We start from the raw sequence: 22,012 nt of genomic DNA on the forward strand, positions 1-22,012 counted from the left end.
GCGTGTTTTGCTCCACTTCAACCAGCTGTGACAAAACAATTTGATGCCTGCTTCGAACAACATGGCATCATCTCTTTTAGTCAATGAAAGCACTCACGCGGGTTACACAGAACACCTGTGTTGTTATTTTCCCACAGGACCGAATATACTGCAGTCAGATGCTTTAAAATAGGTTTGTAAACATCTGCTGACGTAAGAAGTTAGGATGACTCAAACCTGCGTCAGGTTTCATCGTGATGGAAAAAACCTTCCCCATAGTAATCCCTAAATACGTGGGAGTTGTGCCACCAACATCAGCCACGTGGAATAAACCCGCAGTGTCTATATTATCACTGTGATAATATAGACAATACCATTGTTGTATTGATTAAGTAATAAAATAAATGGTCGTTAATGTGTGTAAAAGTGACCGTTATTAGCCGCTAAACTTGCCAATGAGAACCGGTGGATGTCTGTTTGCGTCAGACTTTACGCGCCTCACCGCATGTCAATTTCCATCAAGGAGCTCTCGGTGATTTCGCATCTCAGTGCGCACAGAGGAGAGATGGGTGAATATTTGCCTTACTGAACGTGGGGATTTAAATATAGACTGTTGTTCAACTGCGAATAAGGTAAGAATGGCATTGAGCCTTTACGATTCTTATTTCCATCAGCGTTATTCGATTGCATCATGACATATCTATAGGCTGCAATAATGAGATCATTGTTATAGTCAATGGAAATTAACCGTTATTTCTCACCCTGTCAAATATGTCTATAATACGTGTTGGCATTTCTGCATGATTGTTGCATTAGGCTATTTTATACTGTTGGTTTGCCTATAGAAACCGTTCGCCCTTTTCGGTGCGAGATGAGCCCTCATAGCATATAGGTTGCGGTGTGGTCTACAATATTTAGTTCGATAATGGGCCTACGATGCGCGTCTGCGTCTTTCATGCCAGGTATCAAACGTATTTGGTGATCAGGTCAGTGATTGAGGAAGTATTCTACTTTGCTCCGTCTTTGGATGCACGGATGTGGATGTCCTATTCGGTTTTTTCTTGATTTGACCTTGGCGACAATTCGTGTCTCCTCCATCTGGTTTTTGAACTGTTTGAAGCAATAATAAAACCAATTCCACTATGGAGCGTCACATTACGCAGTGTGCCTGTGGACACGTGACGATGATGTCTCTCGGTTCGGCCTGGAGGATGCACACCTATCTTATCAAGATGCTAGAAGTCAAGATGCTATGGGATTTTTACTCCGTTTTTAACCCAAATTGACTCGGGAACCACAAGGAATAGAATATAATAGATTCTATAGAATATACTAATTTGTTGTCCTCAGAGAAGGCCATTCTTTTCCCCAGTAGTTTTGAGTTTGACATTACAGACCCTGGTTCGATCACGGGCTGTATCACAACCGGCTGTGATCGGGAGGCCCATAGGGCGGCACACAATTGGCCCAGAGTCGTCCAGGTTAGGGGAGGGTTTGGCTGGGGTAGGCCCTCATTGTAAAATAAGATTTAGTTCTTAACTGACTTGCCTCTTTAAATAAAGGTTAAACATAAGGGACAGATCGAAATTTACCGTGGGGGAGGGGCTGGTCCAACTCAAGGTGTCATCCAAAAACAAATGCACCCCCCCATCCCCCAAAGTTACACATATTTTCACATGACCCTCCCCTTGTACTGTAAAATAAATTGAACACCCTCCCTGTCATATAATTAACTAAAAATAATGTTTACGACCACAACTACAATAACTGGAGCGACCCTGTGTTTATAAATGTGGATATCGACATTGCCACTTCAGCATGCTTTTGTGGCTACGAGCCAGAAGGTTGAGGGTTCACCGACCACCACAGACAAGCTCAATTTCCCTGCCTGTTTCATTACTCTACGATCAGAACAAGCTGCATACAATGATCAGCTAGGGTGGAGATCCGATTCTCAACATTTTGATGCCATATTTATAATTACAGTGCCTTCGGAAAGTATTCAGACCCCTTGACTTTTCCACATTTTGTTACGTTACAGACTTGTCTAAAATGGATTAAAAAATAATAATCCTCAGCAATCTACACACAATACCCCATAATAACAAAGTGATTATTTTTGCCACAAAAAAATACAAAACATAAACAGAAATACAGCATTTACATAAGTATTACCTTATTTACATAAGTATTCAGACCCTTTGCTATGAGAATTGAAATTGAGCTCAGGTGCATCCTGTTTCTATTGATCATCCTTGAGATGTTTCTATAACTTGATTGGAGTCCACCTGGGGTAAATTCAAAATGATTGGACAAGGCTCAGATCTGGATAAGGGTACCAAAACATTTATGTAGCATTGAAGGTCCCTAAGAACAGTGTCCTCAATCATTCCACCAAGCCTCTTCGTAGAGCTGGCCGCCCGGCCATCGGGGGACAAAAGCCTTGGTCAGGGAGGTGAACAAGAACCCGATGTTCACTGACAAAGCTCCAGAGTTCCTCTGTGTAGATGGGAGAACTTTCCAGAAGGACAACCATCTCTGCGGCACTCCACCAATCACTCAACCAATCAGGCCTTTATGGTAGAGTGGCGAGACGGAAGGCACTCCTCAGTACAAGGCAGACCACCATAGTCCATGTGCCCAAGAACACTAAGGTAACCTGCCTAAATGACTACCGACCCGTCCCGAAGTGCTTTAAAAGGCTGGTCATGGCTCACATCAACACAATCACCCCAGAAACCCTAGACCCACTCTAATTTGCATACCGCCCCAACAGATCCACAGATGATGCAATCTCTCATGCACTCCACACTGCCCATTCCCACCTGGAAAAAAGGAACACCTATGTGAGAATGCTATTCATTGAATACAGCTCAGGGTTCAACACCATAGTGTCCACAAAGCTCATCACTAAGCTAAGGAGCTCAACACCTCCCTCTGCAACTGGATCTTGGACTTCCTGACGGGCCGCCCCCAGTTGGTAAGGGTAGGTAGCAACACATCTGCCATGCTTATCCTCAACACTGGAGCCCCTCAGGGGTGCGTGCTCAGTCCCCTCCTGTACTCCCTGTTCACTCATGACTGCACGGCCAGGAACGACTCCAGCACCATCATTACATTTGCAGATGACACAACAGTGGTAGGCCTGATCACCGACAACGATGAGACAGCCTATAGGGAGGAGGTCAGAGACCTGGCCGTGTGGTGCCAGGACAACAACCCCTCCCTAACTGCTTACTGACTGTACACTGTAACGTTGCTGCATGATTGTAGTGAGTTTACTAACTTGTTAGTTCTATTAGGTGACTATGACGTTCCTTTAGCTAACATGGCGAGAACAACATAGGCTGTATGTAGCGGTTTGGCTTCTAAAGTTTTTTTTCGCCTGGTCACATACAGCTGATGCGTTGTGCATTGAAGTCCACAAGTGAAGGGAAGAGGTGAGAGGAGGAGAGCGCATTGATGTGAGAAGGAATACAACATGGCTGCTATGAAAGTGAACTGTGTTAACGGGTGATCAGGGTTGTATTCATTCCGCTGATTCCGTTGAAAAAATTCTTAAACGTAAGCAAACGGAACAAAACGGGGATCAACATACCTGAATTTGTCCAATAGAAACTCTTGTTTGCAACTGTTGAACTAATGATTACACCTTGATTAAATTGTGTTTTTTCCTCATCAATTTACACACAATACCCCATAATGACATTGCAAAAACAGGTTTTTGGACATTTTTGCAAAGGTTCTATCATCTCCACAGAGGAACTCTGGAGCTCTGTCAGAGTGACCTTCACGTACTTGGTCACCTCCCTGACCAAGGCCCTTCTCCCCCGATTGCTCAATTTGCCCGGGCGGCCAGCTCTAGGAAGAATCTTGGTGGTTCCAAATTTCTTCCATTTAAAAATTATGAAGGCCACTGTGTTCTTGGGGACCTTCAACGCTGCAGACATTTTTTGGTACCCTTCCCCAGGTCTGTGCCTTGACACAATCCTGTCTCGGAGCTCTATGGACAATTAATTTGACCTCATGGCTTGGTTTTTGCTCTGACATGCACTGTCAACTGTGGGACCTTATATAAACAGGTGTGTGCCTTTCCAAATCAGGTCCAATCATTTGAATTTACCACAGGTGGACTCCAATCAAGTTGTAGAAACATTTCAATGATGATCAATGGAAACAGGATGCACCTGAGCTCAATTTCGAGTCATATAGCAAAAGGTCTGAATAATTATGTAAATAAGGTACCTGTTTTCACTTTGTCATTATGGGGTATTGTGATGTCATTATGGGGTATTGTGATGTCATTATGGGGTATTGTGATGTCATTATGGGGTATTGTGATGTCATTATGGGGTATTGTGTGTACATTGATGAGGAACACATGTATTTAATCCGTTTTAGAATAAGACTGTAACGGAACAAAATATGAAATAATTATTTTATTTGGCAAATAAAGTATACAAGATGAGCCAAGACATAGTTAATAAAAATTCAAAAATATATATTATTAACCCCCCCCCCCCCCAAAGAAAATAACAAGTGTTAAAAAGTCAAACAAATTATTAAATAAAATATCTCTAAGGAAATAATATAAACATTTTTAAAAAAAAAGTGTATAACATAAGACATTTTTTTATCAAACTAAGTAAGGAAATAAAACAAAACTAATATTGCAAGCTCTCCTCAACAGTGCAATACATATCCATCAAAAAAGACACAATATCAACACATTTATTAAAAAAAACACACAATGCCCTCACATTTATAAGAAAATACACAATATCAACACATTTATAATAAAATACACAATATCAACACATTTATAAGAATATTTAGAAGAAGAGGGTGATGTTCAAGCTGTGAATATGTAAGTTGGTTGGTGAGTGAGAGTAGGTGCAAAAATTTAGTTTAGAAGCAGGTGTGAAGAGTCAGTGAAAATCGTCTCTTAAGGTGCATGTGATTGTCTGTGGTCTATTGCATAATCAGATGTTCTGGGTAGGGGCTTTTTCTCCCCGAAAGGCCCTTCTTCTCCGGTCTGCTGATGCAATCAGGCCCTCAAACTCAAGGAAGTGTCAGGGTGGGGAAGTTCTTCAAAAGGAATCCATCTCCTCTGATTCTGTCTCCACATCAGACATAATGTCTTCAGTAGCACCAGCAAAACGCTGCTTCTCTTTAGCAGAGAGTTATTTTTGGACTGACTTTCCAGATTCTGATTTTCCAGATTCTGTAAAATTATAGGAGACAAGTTATTTTGCCATTAAACAACACTGGAATCTCAATCAGCAATACTGGAATCTCAATAAACAACACTGGAATCTCAATAAACAACACTGGAATCTCAATAAGCAACACTGGAATCTCAATAAACAACACTGGAATCACAATAAACAACACTGGAATCTCAATAAACAACACTGGAATCTCAATAAAGAACACTGGAATCTCAATAAGCAATACTGGAATCTCAATAAAGAACACTGGAATCTCAATAAGCAATACTGGAATCTCAATAAACAACACTGGAATCTCAATAAGCAACACTGGAATCTCAATAAACAACACTGGAATCTCAATAAAGAACACTGGAATCTCAATAAAGAACACTGGAATCTCAATAAAGAACACTGGAATCTCAATAAGCAATACTGGAATCTCAAATCTCAATAAAGCACACTAAAATCTGTGGAACAAGTCTCAACTTTTCAAAACTCAAGTATTGTATTTAAAATGTATGGATTGGTTTACATTTATAAAGTAACCTGTCTCTGGTGACGCCGGCTTCACTATTTGATTTCCCTGTTCCTTTGCTCTCTTCGTGCGCGGTGTCCGACGACAACTTATGCCTGTTTCTTTCATTCCAATACCGATGTGCAGCTGCATCTGAGTCAGTGTGGTGTATTAGCAGTGGTTATATATATATAAATCCTTGAGAATATTGTAAGATGTAGAACAATGTTACTGTCAGTACATGTCTGTATGGGACTACTAGTTGTCTGTGTAGCTTCATCTCAGCTGACTGACCTGCAGTCAGTACATGTCTTTATGGGACTACTCACTGTCTGTGTAGCTTCATCTCAGTTGACTGACCTGCAGTCAGTACATGTCTTTATGGGACTACTCGCTGTCTGTGTAGCTTCATCTCAGCTGACTGACCTACAGTCAGTACATGTCTTTATGGGACTACTCGCTGTCTGTGTAGCTTCATCTCAGCTGACTGACCTGCAGTCAGTACATGTCTTTATGGGACTACTCGCTGTCTGTGTAGCTTCATCTCAGTTGACTGACCTGCAGTCAGTACATGTCTTTATGGGACTACTCGCTGTCTGTGTAGCTTCATCTCAGCTGACTGACCTACAGTCAGTACATGTCATTATGGGACTACTCGCTGTCTGTGTAGCTTCATCTCAGCTGACTGACCTGTGCCTACTTTGAAGAATCGAAAATATAAAATATATTTTGATTCTTTTAACACTTTTTTGGTTACTACATGATTCCATATGTGTTATTTCATAGTTTAGATGCCTTGACTAATAGTCTACAATGTAGAAAATCGTAAAAAATAAAGAAAAACCCTTGAATGAGTAGGTGTTTCCATACCTTATACTGGTACTGTACATGTGCACACTGGGAAACAGGTTATTGTATGCAGTGTTAGGGTGCCATTTGGGATGCACATCTCCTGGAGACTTTGAACATTTTGTTACCAACTATTACCAACTATTTTTTTAAAACCAATTACAATGTACTGTGTATAGGCTTCCACAGTGAGATGGAGACTAAACTGATGACTATGTGATGAAGTGCTGTAGACTTCAGAGATACATACAGTATTGTCTAAGTCCCCAAATGGCACCCTATATAGTGCACTACTTTTGACCAGGGCCCATAGGACTGGGGTCAGAAGTAGTGCACTATACATGGATTAGGATGTCATTTGGGACAAAGCCTTGATTTGTCTCTAATATCTATTCTCTGGAAGAAGTCAAGAGGTGTTGAGTACTGAGTGTGTGAGAACCAAGGGACGAGCCATGGTTTATTGAATACTGACGGAGTCCACTGAGGAGTATGTGAAAGCAGCATGTCGTGACTGCAGGAGATTGTTCTAGCTAAGGAATGTGATGTTACGTGCAGACAGAGTGCAGTTGGACTGGTCTCTGGGTGGCCGTCTCAGTGAGAACTCCCTCCCTGCTGCACATGAGAGACCATGTTTAATTATGACGTCTAGCTGGTCTCTTGACCCTCACAGCTTCAATGGCCTCCGTTTAGATCAAACAGACCTGCCTGCCCGTCCAACAGGTGATGACTTTAGAGGCAGTCACTGAAACAGCTCAGAAAGTTAACCTCAAAGTCTGATAATATGACTTTCAAGATATATGCCCCATCTGAGGTCCTATCTCTTGGCTTAGTTGTTGCTTGGCATTTTAATCCGTTGATGTTCTTGTCGTCCCATTATTGGCTGTTTCATTTAAATGTCAAGTATTTCATGTCAATTTAAAGTATTTAAGCCCATTCAAACATTGTGTGGCTTCGACTGTGTTAGCCTGCTGAGTAAAGCCTAGGCATTAGCCGGAGGAGCTAAGTGCACGTTTTCAGGTCTCAGACAAGCTTCACAGCTCCACCTCTGTTGCACTTGGGACTGCCTGTCTACTGTCTGTTGTCTGTTGTTGTGGTGCCAGAACTCATTCTGCTGTCAGTTGTTGTGGTGACAGAACTGTCAGCTGTGGTGCCAGAACTGTCTGTTGTGGTGCCAGAACTCAGTATGATGTCAGCTGTGGTGCCAGAGCTGTCTGCCGTGGTGCCAGAGCTGTGTGCTGTGGTGCCAGAACTGTGTGCCGTGGTGCCAGAACTCATTCTGCTGTCTGTTGTGGTGCCAGAGCTGTCTGCCGTGGTGCCAGAACTGTGTGCCGTGGTGCCAGAACTCAGGACCAGATCTTGCGTGCGCTGGTCCTCTACTCAGTCTACTTAGCACAGGCTTTCTCCATCAGCTGTTGGGCTAAACCAACAGTCCTCTGAGGAAGAAAAGTGAAGGACCCTGGCTGGCTGGCTGGCTGGCTCGCTGGCTGGCTGGCTGGCTGGTTGGCTGGCTGGCTGGCTGGCTGGAAATAACATATTTTCACCTTGGTCTTGTAGATAACACAGTTTATTCAGTAACCATCTCTAAACCTTTCTCTTCACAGATTCTGGACAAAGCAGCGTACCCCAACTGCGTCCTTCTTCACATCTCTGTGGATTCGACCCTCTGAACATCTCTGACCTCTGACCCGTCAGACTCCTACCACCCACCGTCACCATGCTTAAGAACAGCAAGGTGACCTTGGGACTCCCTCACAGTGATCCAGTCACTGAGTCAGTGGCGGACCTCCTGACCCTGGCCGAGCCCCTGGACTATAAGAGCAGCCGGATGAGTATGGGTCTCAGCCCCGGGGCCCAGCCAGCCATGGGCAAGGGCCTGCTGCCTTCTCCAGGGGACGAGGAGGGGAGGCCGGCCTGGAACAGCAAGCTGCAGTATATCCTGGCCCAGGTTGGGTTTTCTGTAGGCTTGGGCAACGTCTGGAGGTTCCCTTACCTGTGTCAGAAGAATGGAGGAGGTGGGTACTGGAGATTCTGGGTACTGTAGTCTCTGGTGGGGAATAATGGGGAGAACCCAGTGTATCTTTATTTGACCTAAGTGAACTGTGTTATAATGATGATGATGACGATGATGATGATGATGACGATGATGAGGATGAGGATGAGGATGACGATGATGAGGATGAGGATGAGGATGATGATGACGATGATGAGGATGATGATGAGGATGAGGATGATGATGATGAGGATGATGATGAGGATGATGATGATGAGGATGACGATGATGAGGATGATGAGGATGATGATGAGGATGATGATGATGATGAGGATGATGATGATGATGAGGATGATGATGATGAGGATGATGATGATGATGATGATGATGAGGATGATGATGACGATGATGAGGATGAGGATGATGATGACGATGATGAGGATGAGGATGACGATGATGATGATGATGATGATGACGTTCACAATCAGGGTTCAGACATAGTAAAAGATAACCCTCCAGCTCTTATGGCTAATATTGGGTGACAGGACCCAATTTAGCAGGTGGAAAATATGCTTCTATCATGACTTAATGTGCTGTGGATCTGTAACGTAGTAGAGCTATACCTTTTAATGCTGGTAAATAAAGCCAGACCAATCAGCCTAAAATGAACACAGGTGAAACCAATGAACAGAAAGGGGGGAAAAGGGATCAGTGGCAGCTAGTAGGCCGGTGACGACGAGCGCCGAGCGCCACCCGAACAGGAAGGGGAGCAACCGTCGGTAGGAGTCGTGACAGGATCACATGTTGCCATAGGATCAGCCTCTCAGGGCTCCTACAACAATGTAGAGCAGGTGGTAATGACAGTGTGAGAGGTTCCTGTTTCCTGTTTCCTGTTGAATATTATTCGCTGTCAGTATCGCCAACTGCCAATTTATTGTTTAAATTTAATCTTTATTTAACTAGGAAAGTCAGTTAAGAACTAATTCTTATTTTACAGTGACAGCCTACCAGGGAACAATGGGTTAACTGCCTTGTTCAGGGGCAGAATAACAGATTTTTACCTTGTCAACTCAGGGATTCGATCCAGTAAACTTTCGGGTTATTGGCCCGACGTGCTAACCACTAGGCTACCTGCCGCCCCTGACCAACTGTTAGTTGGAACCTGACTGATGGTGCAATACTTGGCTGTGACATCACACAGTTCCATGGTTAGTGCAGGCGACAGACGAGGGTATAGCCTACGAGTTGCACACTATTCCCCCTATTATAATTCTATGTACACTAATCTTCCAACATTACCATGGGTTGAAGAACTGAATGTGGCAATTTTCAGAATGAATCAAACCTTAGTTTTCTTTTTTTTTTTCATGCTTAAGGCTCTCCAAAACAGTTTTTTTTAATGATTCAGAAGTACTTTCCTAAACCTGAACAATCAAACAAGATCAGTGTATTTTTTAATCACCTGTTGGTACTGAACAGAAGACGAACATTCATATATTTAGCTTTCTGTTATCGATCCCTACATAATATTCTGAACCCGTTCTCTTGATATATTCTAATGAGTCTGTGGACAAAATTACACCTTAAAGGTACATCGTATTTAAAGGGATGTCTTGAGATGGGGCGGCAGGTAGCCTAGTGGTTAGAGCGTGTATGAACTAACGCCATCACTGGTATACTGCCCTAGGCTACACTAGTACTAGTATACCTTAGTACTATAGTACCCTAGTATACACTAGTACTATAGTACCCTAGTATACACTGGTACTATAGTACCCTAGTATACACTAGTACTATAATACCCTAGTATACCTTAGTACTATAGTACCCTAGTATACACTAGTACTATAGTACCCTAGTATACACTGGTACTATAGTACCCTAGTATACACTAGTACTATAATACCCTAGTATACCTTAGTATATAGTACCCTAGTATACCTTAGTACTATAGTACCCTAGTATACACTAGTACTATAATACCCTAGTATACCTTAGTACTATAGTACCCTAGTATATCTATCTGCAATAAACTGCACTTGGCATTCAGGAAATGAGAGCGATATTAGCTTAAATGCTGCAGATGTATTTTCTCTGTAATGTGACAGTGACACTATTTGCTTGGAGGACAATGAAGCAGTCATACTATGGTACCATGCAACATGGAGCCCCCCCCCCCCAGTTCTCATCCATCCTGTTGAAGTAGTCATGGAGCGCCCCCCCCCCCCCCCCCCCCCCCCAGTTCTCATCCATCCTGTTGAAGTAGTCATGGAGCCCCCCCCCCCCCCCCCCAGTTCTCATCCATCCCTGAAGAAGTAGTCATGGAACCCCCCCCCCAGTTCTCATCCATCCCTGAAGAAGTAGTCATGGAGCCCCCCCCCCCCAGTTCTCATCCATCCCTGAAGAAGTAGTCATGGAGCCCCCCCCCAGTTCTCATCCATCCCTGAAGAAGTAGTCATGGAGCCCCCCCCCCCAGTTCTCATCCATCCCTGAAGAAGTAGTCATGGAGCCCCCCCCCAGTTCTCATCCATCCTGAAGAAGTAGTCATGGAGCCCCCCCCCAGTTCTCATCCATCCCTGAAGAAGTAGTCATGGAGCCCCCCCCCCCAGTTCTCATCCATCCCTGAAGAAGTAGTCATGGAGCCCCCCCCCAGTTCTCATCCATCCCTGAAGAAGCAGTCATGGAGCCCCCCCCCCCCCCCCCCAGTTCTCAACCACCCCTGATGAAGGAGTCATGGAGGTCATACATGTACTGGATACACATCACAGAGTGAGAGCCCCCATCTTAGGGTTCATATCTCACTGTCTCGATCTTCTCTGATGTTTCTCTTTAGATGTGTGAGTAGGCTAAATGGAATGTGTGTGTGTGTGTGTGTGTGTTCTATCCGGCTGAAATCCTGTCACCATTGTGCCGCTACATTGTCTTCTCTCTCAACTGGGACTTGTTGTTTGTGAGTGATGGTGATGGTGATGATGCTCAGTGGAACTAAAAAGAGGTACAGTTATAGTGGAAGACAGAGAGAGACAGGAGGTGGTGAGGCTGCAGAAGTAGGATTTTTTTTATTTAACCTTTATTTAACTAGGCAAGTCAGTTAAGAACAAATTCTTATTTACAATGACAGCCTACCCCAGCCAAACCCTAACCCAGATGACGCTGTGACAGTTGTGCACCACACCATGGGACTCCCAATCACAGCCAGTTGCGATACAGCCTGGAATCAAATCAGGGTCTGTGACATCTCCAGCACTGAGATGCAGTGCCTTAGACCACTGCGCCACACGGGAGACCAATAATAGAGGACATTAAAAAGTAGTCTGGCTTTGTTTGGTTAGCTTGAGACATTTCAGAGCTGGCCTTTTCCTTCCATCCAGAAGGCTGTTTCAAGTTTGACCTTTACAGATTGTAATTGACTCTCTCTCTCCCTCTCCTCTCTCTCTCTCTCTCTCTCTCTCTCTCTCTCTCTCTCTCTCTCTCCCTCTCTCTCTCTCTCTCTCTCTCTCTCTCTCTCTCTCTCTCTCTCTCTCTCTCTCTCTCTCTCTCTCTCTCTCTCCCTCTCCCTCTCTCTCTCCCTCTCTCTCTCCCTCCTCTCTCTCTCTCGCTCTCTCTCCCTCTCTATCCCTCTCTCTCTCTCCCTCTCTCCCTCCCTCTCTCTCTCTCTCTCCTCTCTCTCTCTCTCTCTCTCTCCACTCTCTCTCTCCTCTCTCTCCCTCTCTCCCTCTCCCTCTCTCTCCTCTCTCCTCTCTCTCCCTCTCTCTCCCTCTCTCTCCCTCTCTCTCTCCCTCTCTCTCTCTCTCTCTCTCTCTCTCCCTCTCTCTCTCTCTCTCTCTCTCTCCCTCTCTCCCTCCCTCTCTCTCTCTCTCTCTCTCTCCCTCCCTCTCTCTCTCTCTCTCCTCTCTCTCTCCCCCCTCTCTCTCCCCCCCCCTCCTCACCTCCCTCAGGTGCGTACCTGGTCCCTTACTTTATCCTCCTCATTCTCATTGGGATCCCTCTGTTCTTTCTGGAGCTGGCGGTGGGACAGAGGATCCGGCGTGGGAGCATTGGAGTGTGGAACTATGTTTACCCTCAGCTAGGAGGCATCGGGGTCTCCAGTCTAATGGTGAGATGCGCGCGCACACACACACACACACACACACACACACACACACACACACACACACACACACAGAGAGAGAGACACACACACACACTCACTCAAGTTCCTTGGTGTCCTTATCACTAAGGAATTAACATCGTCCACACACACCCACACAGTTGTGAAGAGGACATGACAGCGCCTCTTCCCCCTTAGGAGACTGAAAAAGATTTGGCATGGGCCCTCAGATCCTCAAAAAGTTCTACAGCTGCACCATTAAGAGCATATTGACTGGCTGCATCACCAATTGGTACGGCGACTGCAAGGCACCTGACCGTAAGGTGCTACACTTGGGCCGAGCTCCCTGCCATCCAGGTCTTCTATACCAGGCGGTGTCAAGGAATGCCCCAAAAATTGTCAAAGACTCCAGCCACCCAAGCCAGACTGTTCTCTCTGCTTCTGCACTGCAAGCGGTACCAGTGCACCAAGTCTGGAACCAACAGACCCTGAACAGCTTCTACCCCAAGCCATAAGACTGCAGCTACCAGCTGCTGCTACTGTTTATTATCTATCCTGTTGTCTAATGACTTTATCTCTTCCTATATGTACATAGCTATCTCAGTTACCTTGTACCCCTGCAAATCGACTAGTTACTGGTACTCTCTGTATATAGCCATGTTATTACCTGGTACTCCCTGAGGGCTGAGGCAGAGGCAGTGAGGGCCGAGGCAGAGGTAGTGAGGGCCGAGGCAGAGGCAGTGAGGGCCGAGGCAGAGGCAGTGAGGGCCGAGGCAGAGGCAGTGAGGGCTGAGGCAGAGGCAGTGAGGTCCGAGGCTGAGGCAGTGAGGGCTGAGGCAGAGGCAGTGAGGGCCGAGGCAGAGGCAGTGAGGGCCGAGGCAGAGGCAGTGAGGGCCGAGGCAGAGGCAGTGAGGGCCGAGGCAGAAGCAGTGAGGGCCGAGGCAGAGGCCGTGAGGGCCGAGGCAGGCTGGATGTAACACGAGGAGCTCAAGCTCTGCCCAGAAGCTATAAATACGACCACTGACGACCAGCTAGAACACTGCTGGAAGAACACACCTCTATTATTCATAGGCACTTCAGCTGTGGGCTACACGAGTGTCTGAGCAGAGAACACGGGAGAGGGCGGTCCTGTTCGTACTGCCTACAGAATGTCAATTGAGTTGCCTTGTTTAGCTTTGTGTGTTGTGTTGTGTGTCGTGTTGGCTCGGAAAGCGTGTGTTTGTGTAACCTAGACTACACCACCCTTTTGGTTGATTGGATGCTCTGAATTGCTATGGGTTTCCCACAACATAGCAAATTAACAATATAAAAACACCTGAATACTAAAAATAGATGTTTGTATGTTTGAGTTTCTCAGGAAGACCTAAGGATTGTTCTTCCTCTCTCCTCTCTACCTCTCTCCCTTTCTCTCTCTCTCTCTCTCTCTCTCTCTCTTCTCTCTCTCTCTCTCTCTCTCTCTCTTTCTCTCTCTCTACCTCTCTACCTCTCTCTCTCTCTACCTCTCTCTCTCTCTACCTCTCTCTCTCTCTCTCTCTCTCTTTCTCTCTCTCTACCTCTCTCTCTCTCTACCTCTCTACCTCTCTCTCTCTCTACCTCTCTCTCTCTCTCTCTACCTCTCTACCTCTCTCTCTCTCTCTATCTCTCTCTCTCTACCTCTCTCTACCTCTCTCTCTCTACCTCTCTACCTCTCTCTCTCTATCTCTCTCTCTCTACCGCTCTCTCTACCTCTCTCTCTCTACCGCTCTCTTACCTCTCTCTCTCTACCTCTCTACCTCTCTCTCTCTCTTTCTCTACCTCTCTCTCTCTCTACCTCTCTCTCTCTCTCTCTCTCTCTACCTCTCTCTCTCTCTCTCTCTCTCTCTCTCTCTCTCTCTATCTCTCTTTCTCTCTCTCTACCTCTCTCTCTCTCTACCTCTCTACCTCTCTCTCTCTCTACCTCTCTCTCTCTCTCTCTACCTCTCTATCTCTCTCTCTCTACCTCTCTCTACCTCTCTCTCTACCTCTCTACCTCTCTCTCTCTATCTCTCTCTCTCTACCTCTCTCTCTACCTCTCTCTCTCTACCTCTCTACCTCTCTCTCTCTCTTTCTCTACCTCTCTCTCTCTCTACCTCTCTCTCTCTCTACCTCTCTCTCTCTCTCTCTCTCTCTACCTCTCTCTCTCTCTCTCTCTCTCTCTACCTCTCTCTCTCTCTCTCTCTCTACCTCTCTCTCTCTCTCTCTCTCTCTCTCTCTCTACCTCTCTACTCTCCCTCTCCCTCTCCCTCTCCCCTCTCCCTCCAGGTGTGTGGCTTCGTGGGCCTGTACTACAACGTGATCATCGGCTGGAGTATCTTCTACTTTTTCCAGTCCTTCCAGTACCCGCTGCCCTGGGCAGAGTGCCCCATCAGGGTGGTCAACGGAAGCCAAGCCAGTGAGTACAAAACACAAATACTCTCAAAATGTACAGACAACTAACACTAACATGCTAATGTACAGACAACTAATACTAACATGCTAATGTACAGACAACTAATACTAACATGCTAATGTACAGACAACTAACACTAACATGCTAATGTACAGACAACTAACACTAACATGCTAATGTACAGACAACTAACACTAACATACTAATGTACAGACAACTAACACTAACATGCTAATGTACAGACAACTAATACTAACATGCTAATGTACAGACAACGAACACTAACATAATATTCAGTTTTATTTGGAACGGCAAGCCAGATAAAATTAAAAGGGACTATTTATATAACGAATATGAATTCGGAGGGCAGAAATGATTAAATATGAAAGCATTAGACCTCTCACTAAAGGCATCAGTCATACAAAAGTTCTACTTAAATCCAAACTGGTTCTCTAGTAAATTGGTAGGAATGTCTCATCCTATGTTCAAGAAGGTCCTTTTTCCTTTTATTCAGATTACACCGGCTCACTTTCGATTGTTTGAAAAGGAAATCATCTCCAAAATATCTTAATTTTTTAAAAACAAGCCTTAGAAAGTTGGTTGCAATTTCAGTTTAATTTGAAAAGACAACAAATAACAAATAATAACAAATAACAACAAATAACAACAAATAATACAACAAATATTGTGGTTAAATTCAAATATACGAATTGATTAAAAATGTTTTTTTCGAAATGTTTAAAAAAGGTATAATTTTAGTGAATGATATCATAAATAGGACTGGTGGAGTGATGTCACACATGCAGCTAACACAGACATGTGGACATGTCTGCTCTACCCAAAATTACAACCAACTAATTGCAGCGTTACCACAAAAAGGGAAGAGGTAAGTAGAAGGGGGAAAAAGTAAGGAACTTGTATGTCGGCCCTGTATTAAAGAACATAAATGGTTAAAGAAAAGTGTGATAAATAAAAACAAACCAATTTCATTTAAGGACCAAAAAACTGACAGCTGTGCCATATAAATTGCAAAATAGTTGGGAAGAGATTTTTGATGTACCGATTCCATGGCACATGGTTTATGAATTGATACGCAAAACAACACCGGATTCAAAACTTTGAATTTTTCAATTTAAATGACTATACAAAATTCTTGCAACCAATAGAATGGTATATATATGGGGGATACAGTCTTCCCAGCTCTGCAGATTCTGCTGTGAGGAGGCAGAGTCATTAGATCATTTATTTTGGTATTGTCCATGTGTAGCTCGTTTTTGGTCACAGGTCCAGGAATGGCTGAAGAATTGCAACATTTACCCAGAACTAACGCTGCAGGCAGCAATACTGGGTGATTTGAAAAGCCATAGTCAATTAATCAATCAATAATATAATAATTATTTTAGCAAAAATGTTTATTTTTAATTTACAATCTGTAGAAGCTATGAGAATAGAAAGGTTCAATTTGTTTGTGAAGCATCACAGCACAGTTGAAAAATATATGGCAAATAGAAATCCAAAATGGATGATGTTGAGAGACAGATGGGAGGGGTAGAATGGAGCTGAAGGGTGGGACTGGATGGTGTTGAGAGACAGATGGGAGGGGTAGAATGGAGCTGAAGGGTGGGACTGGATGGTGTTGAGAGACAGATGGGAGGGGTAGAATGGAGCTGAAGGGTGGGACTGGATGGTGTTGAGAGACAGATGGGAGGGGTAGAATGGAGCTGAAGGGTGGGACTGGATGGTGTTGAGAGACAGATGGGAGGGGTAGAATGGAGCTGAAGGGTGGGACTGGATGGTGTTGAGAGACAGATGGGAGGAGTTGAATGGAGCTGAAGGGTGGGACTGGATGGTGTTGAGAGACAGATGGGAGGGGTAGAATGGAGCTGAAGGGTGGGACTGGATGGTGTTGAGAGACAGATGGGAGGGGTAGAATGGAGCTGAAGGGTGGGACTGGATGGTGTTGAGAGACAGATGGGAGAGGTAGAATGGAGCTGAAGGGTGGGACTGGATGGTGTTGAGAGACAGATGGGAGGGGTAGAATGGAGCTGAAGGGTGGGACTGGATGGTGTTGAGAGACAGATGGGAGGGGTAGAATGGAGCTGAAGGGTGGGACTGGATGGTGTTGAGAGACAGATGGGAGAGGTAGAATGGAGCTGAAGGGTGGGAATATTAACAAGATAACCAATGTAAAACATACGGGGTCTGTGAAATGTAGATAGGTTCAGAACTTTTGTGAAATAGCACAGTTAAAAATAGAAATCAAACTGGGTGGACATCAGAAATTGAGGAAGGACTAAAAACAAACTAAATATAACTATTGTAAAGTAGACTGTGTCAGTACAAATGTGTGTAAGATGTATAAACTGAAGGTAAAAGCAGAAGTGTTTATTAGTTTACTCCAATTGGGGGATCGGCGGTAGGGTTTGTGGGGAATAATAATAAAGGTATGTTCTTTTAAAAAGTCTATATAGGTATGTGTATGTATATATGTGTATATGTAGGCATGCGTGTATGGATATATATATTTACCCCAAAAATATATGGGGGATTGGAAATGATGCAGACAATTACATTAATGGATTTCTTTCCGCAATATTAAGCTGATCCACCCCTTTAAAATTAAAAACACTAACATGCTAACGTAAATGCTAATGCACAGACAACTAACAATAACATGCTAATGTAAATGCTAATGTACAGACATCTAATACTAACATGCTAACGTAAATGCTAATGTGCAGACAACTAACACTAACATGCTAACGTAACTGCTAATGTACAGACAACTAATACTAACATGCTAACGTAAATGCTAATATGAGGTGAGTGGATGAGCTAAAGGCTAACATAGGGTTCCCTACCTCCTGCCTCTTGACTGACTGTGTGCTGCGGCTGCCTGCCATCACTCTTTGGCGGCTGTCAGCCGCAGGGTATGCTGAATACTCACAGAGACTTGGTCATATGTTCTGACATGATGCAGGATCAGAGCTGCTCTCTCAGATCAGTTAAGGACTATCCCACCCAGTTCAGATCAGCAGATAGACGGCAGATAGACGGCAGACGGCCAGTAGACAGACAGACAGACAGACAGACAGACAGACAGACAGACAGACAGACAGACAGACAGACAGACAGACAGACAGATTCACCACCATCTTAGACTTCACTCTATTTCACAGCTATTTCTATTTCTCACTCCACATTTCTCAAACCTTGTCCTCCTCTCTCCTCCCCCTCTCACCCCTCTCTCCCCTCTCTCCTCCCCCTCTCACCCCTCTCTCCTCCCCCACTCACCCCTCTCTCCTCCCCCACTCACCCCTCTCTCCTGCCTATCTCAACCCCTTCTCTCTTTCTCCTCTGCCTCTCCCCTCTTTCCTTCCCTCTCACTTATATCCTCCCCCTCTCCCTTTCTCCTCCCCCTCTTTCTCTTCCCCTCTCCCCTTCTCCTCTCCTCCCCCTCTACCCATCTCCTCCCCCACACTCCCCTTCTCGCATCTCCCCTCTCTCCTCCCCCACACTCCCCTTCTCGCTTCTCCCCTCTCTCCTCCCCCCTCTCCCCTCCTCTTCTAGTAATCGAACCGGAGTGTGAAAAGTCTTCTGCCACCACCTACTTCTGGTACCGGCAGACCTTGAACATCACCAGCACCATCGAGGACAGCGGAGGCCTCAACTGGAAGATGACCCTGTCCCTGTTCGCCGCCTGGCTCATCGTCTGTCTGGCAGTGATCAAGGGTATTCAGTCATCTGGGAAGGTAACAGGCCGAGACATATGTACAGTTGAAGTCGGAGGTTTACATACACTTAGGTTGAAGTCATTAAATCTCATTACATACACAAAGTTGACTGTGCCTTTTAAACAGCTTGGAAAATTCCAGAAAATAATGTCAAGGCTTTAGAAGCTTCTGATAGGCTAATTGACATCATTTGAGTCAATTGGAGGTGTACCTGTGGATATATTTCAAGGCCTACCTTCAAACCCAGTGTCTCTTTGCTTGACATCATGGGAAAATCAAAAGAAATCAGCCAAAAAATTGTAGACCTCCACAAGTGTGGTTCATCCTTGGGAGCAATTTCCAAACGCCTGAAGGTACCACGTTCTGAAGGTACCACGTTCTGTACAAACAGTAGTACGCAAGTATAAACACCATGGGACCACACAGCCGTCATACCGCTCAGGAAGGAGACGTGTTCTGTCTCCTAGAGATGAATGTACTTTGGTGCAAAAAGTTCAAATCAATCCCAGAACAACAGCAAAGGACCTTGTGAAGATGCTGGAGGAAACAGGTACAAAAGTATCTATAAGTAATTTTTACTAGGGGCGGCAGGGTAGCCTAGTGGTTAGCCTTGTAACCGGAAGGTTGCAAGTCCAAACCCCCGAGCTGACAAGGTACAAATCTGTCGTTCTGCCCCTGAACAGGCAGTTAACCCACTGTTCCTAGACCAGTTAACCCACTGTTCCTAGGCCGTCATTGTAAATAAGAATTTGTTCTTAACTGACTTGCCTAGTTAAATAAAGGTGAAATAAATAAAAAAATAAAATAAAACTTCAACTGATCCTAACTGACCTAAAACAGGTAATTTTTACTAGGATTAAATGACTTCGACAGTACATACAGTACATAGAGTATGTGCTTATAAACTGGGTGGTTTGAGCCCTGAATACTAATGGACTGACAGCCGTGGTATATCAGACCGTATACCACAGGTATGACAAAACGTTTATTTTTACAACTCTAATTACGTTGGTAACCAGTTTATAATAGCAATAAGGCACCTCGGGGGTTTGTGATATATGGCCAATATACAACGGCTAAGGGCTGTGTCCAGGCACTCCGCGATGCGTCTTGCATAAGAACATCCCTTAGCCGTGGTATATTGGCCATATACCACACCTCCTCGTGCCTTATTGCTTAAATATACTATCTGAAGGTATATATGGCTCTGGAAAGGTACAGGGTGATTCTGTGGGGGAGGGGTTACTTGAAAAAGAAACACTGGTATTGTTGAACTTTCTTCTTTGAGGGCTCAAGAGATCTATTCAGTTGCTTATGGAGTGTTAGAGAATACTAGTGTGCTGGAGTTTCTACTGTTTCAAATCCAGATATTTCCCTATAGACTTTCCCTATAGACTTTCCCTATAGACTTTCCCTATAGACTTTCAATACCTTCCACGCTGTATAAATATGTGTCCTGTCATGTGTATACGTCTAGTGATTTTCATGAAGAGTTTTATACTGGCTAAACTATGACACTACACTAAACTATACTGGCTAAACTATGACACTACACTAAACTATACTGGCTAAACTATGACACTACACTAAACTATACTGGCTTAACTATGACACTACACTAAACTATACTGGCTAAACTATGACACTACACTAAACTATACTGGCTTAACTATGACACTACACTAAACTATACTGGCTTAACTATGACACTACACTAAACTATACTGGCTAAACTATGACACTACACTAAACTATACTGGCTAAACTATGACACTACACTAAACTATACTGGCTAAACTATGACACTACACTAAACTATACTGGCTAAACTATGACACTACACTAAACTATACTGGCTAAACTATGACACTACACTAAACTATACTGGCTAAACTATGACACTACACTAAACTATACTGGCTAAACTATGACACTACACTAAACTATACTGGCTAAACTATGACACTACACTAAACTATACTGGCTAAACTATGACACTACACTAAACTATACTGGCTAAACTATGACACTACACTAAACTAAACTGGCTAAACTATGACACTACACTAAACTATACTGGCTAAACTAGTTTATGGTGAGAAAGGCTAAAAATGCTAAGCATATCACGATTCAATACTATTTGTGTATTTTCTTATGTTATGGAGAAAGAAGCACGCAAAATGTATGAGGTTTAGTCTTTGTTTTTATTTAACCTTTATTTAACTAGGCAAGTCTTAAGAGGTTAGTCTTAGTCTTCAGAGGTTAGTCTTAGTCTTAGTCTAGGCTCAGTGTGGTTATGAAATACACTATATATATACAGCAGTATGTGGACGCCCCTTCAAATTAGTGGGTTCGTGCTATTTCAGCCACACCCGTTGCTGACAGATGTATAGAATCGAGCGCACAGCCATGCAATCTCCATAGACAAACGTTGGCAGTAGAATGGCCTTACTGAGGAGCTAAGTGACTTTCAAAGTGGCACCATCATAGGATGCCACTTTTCCAACAAGTCAGTTCATCAGGTTTCTGCCCTGGTCAACTGTAAGTGCTGTTAGTGTGAAGTGGAAACATCTAGTAACAACAACGCCTCAGCCGCTAAGTGGTAGGCCACACAAGCTCACAGAAAGGGACCGTTGAGTACTGAAGCGAATAGCGCGTAAAAATAGTCTGTCCTCGGTTGAAACACTCACTACAGAGTTCCAAAACTGCCTCTGGAAGCAACGTCAGCATAAGAACTGTTAGTCAGGAACTTCATGAAATGGGTTTCCATGGCCGAGCAGCCACATACAAGCCTAAGATAACCATGCGCAATGCCAAGCGTCAGCTGGAGTGGTTTAAAGCTCGCCACCATTAGTAACGCGTTCTCTGGAGTGATGAATCACGCTTCACCATCTGGCAGTCCAATAGAGGAATCTGGGTTTGGCAGATGCCAGGAGAACGCTACCTGCCCCAATGTATAGTGACAACTGGAGGAGCTGTTTTTCATGGTTCGGGCCCTTAGTTCCAGTGAAGGGAAATCTTAATGCTACGATGACATTCTAGACGATTCTGTGCTTCCAACTTTGTGGCAACAATTTGAAGAAACAATTTCCTGTTCACAAAGCAAGGCAAGGTCCGTACAAAAATGTTGAGATTGTTGTGGAAGAACTTGACTGGCCTGCACAGAGCCCTGACCTCAACTCCAATGAGCACCTTTTGGATCAATTGGAACGCCAACTGCGAGCCGGGCCTAATCG

The 22,012-nt window shown here is 44.3% G+C and overlaps 1 protein-coding gene across 1 annotated transcript in view; it reads left to right on the top strand.

Annotated features, from left to right (window-relative positions):
* The first annotated feature begins 266 nt into the window (after positions 1–266).
* LOC110531270 (sodium-dependent neutral amino acid transporter SLC6A17) overlaps positions 267–22,012 on the top strand; it is a 37,304-nt gene continuing 15,558 nt past the window's right edge. The window contains exons 1-5 of the mRNA XM_036988923.2: positions 267–611; positions 8,157–8,567; positions 12,484–12,641; positions 14,916–15,045; positions 18,613–18,794. Coding sequence (XP_036844818.1) covers positions 8,270–8,567; positions 12,484–12,641; positions 14,916–15,045; positions 18,613–18,794 — 768 coding nt within the window. The 5' untranslated portion in view covers positions 267–611; positions 8,157–8,269. The remainder of the gene's footprint in view (positions 612–8,156; positions 8,568–12,483; positions 12,642–14,915; positions 15,046–18,612; positions 18,795–22,012) is intronic.

The sequence above is a fragment of the Oncorhynchus mykiss genome, chromosome 9, assembly GCF_057628025.1.
Source record: "Oncorhynchus mykiss isolate SJ-2025 chromosome 9, ASM5762802v1, whole genome shotgun sequence".
Lineage (NCBI taxonomy): Eukaryota > Metazoa > Chordata > Actinopteri > Salmoniformes > Salmonidae > Oncorhynchus > Oncorhynchus mykiss.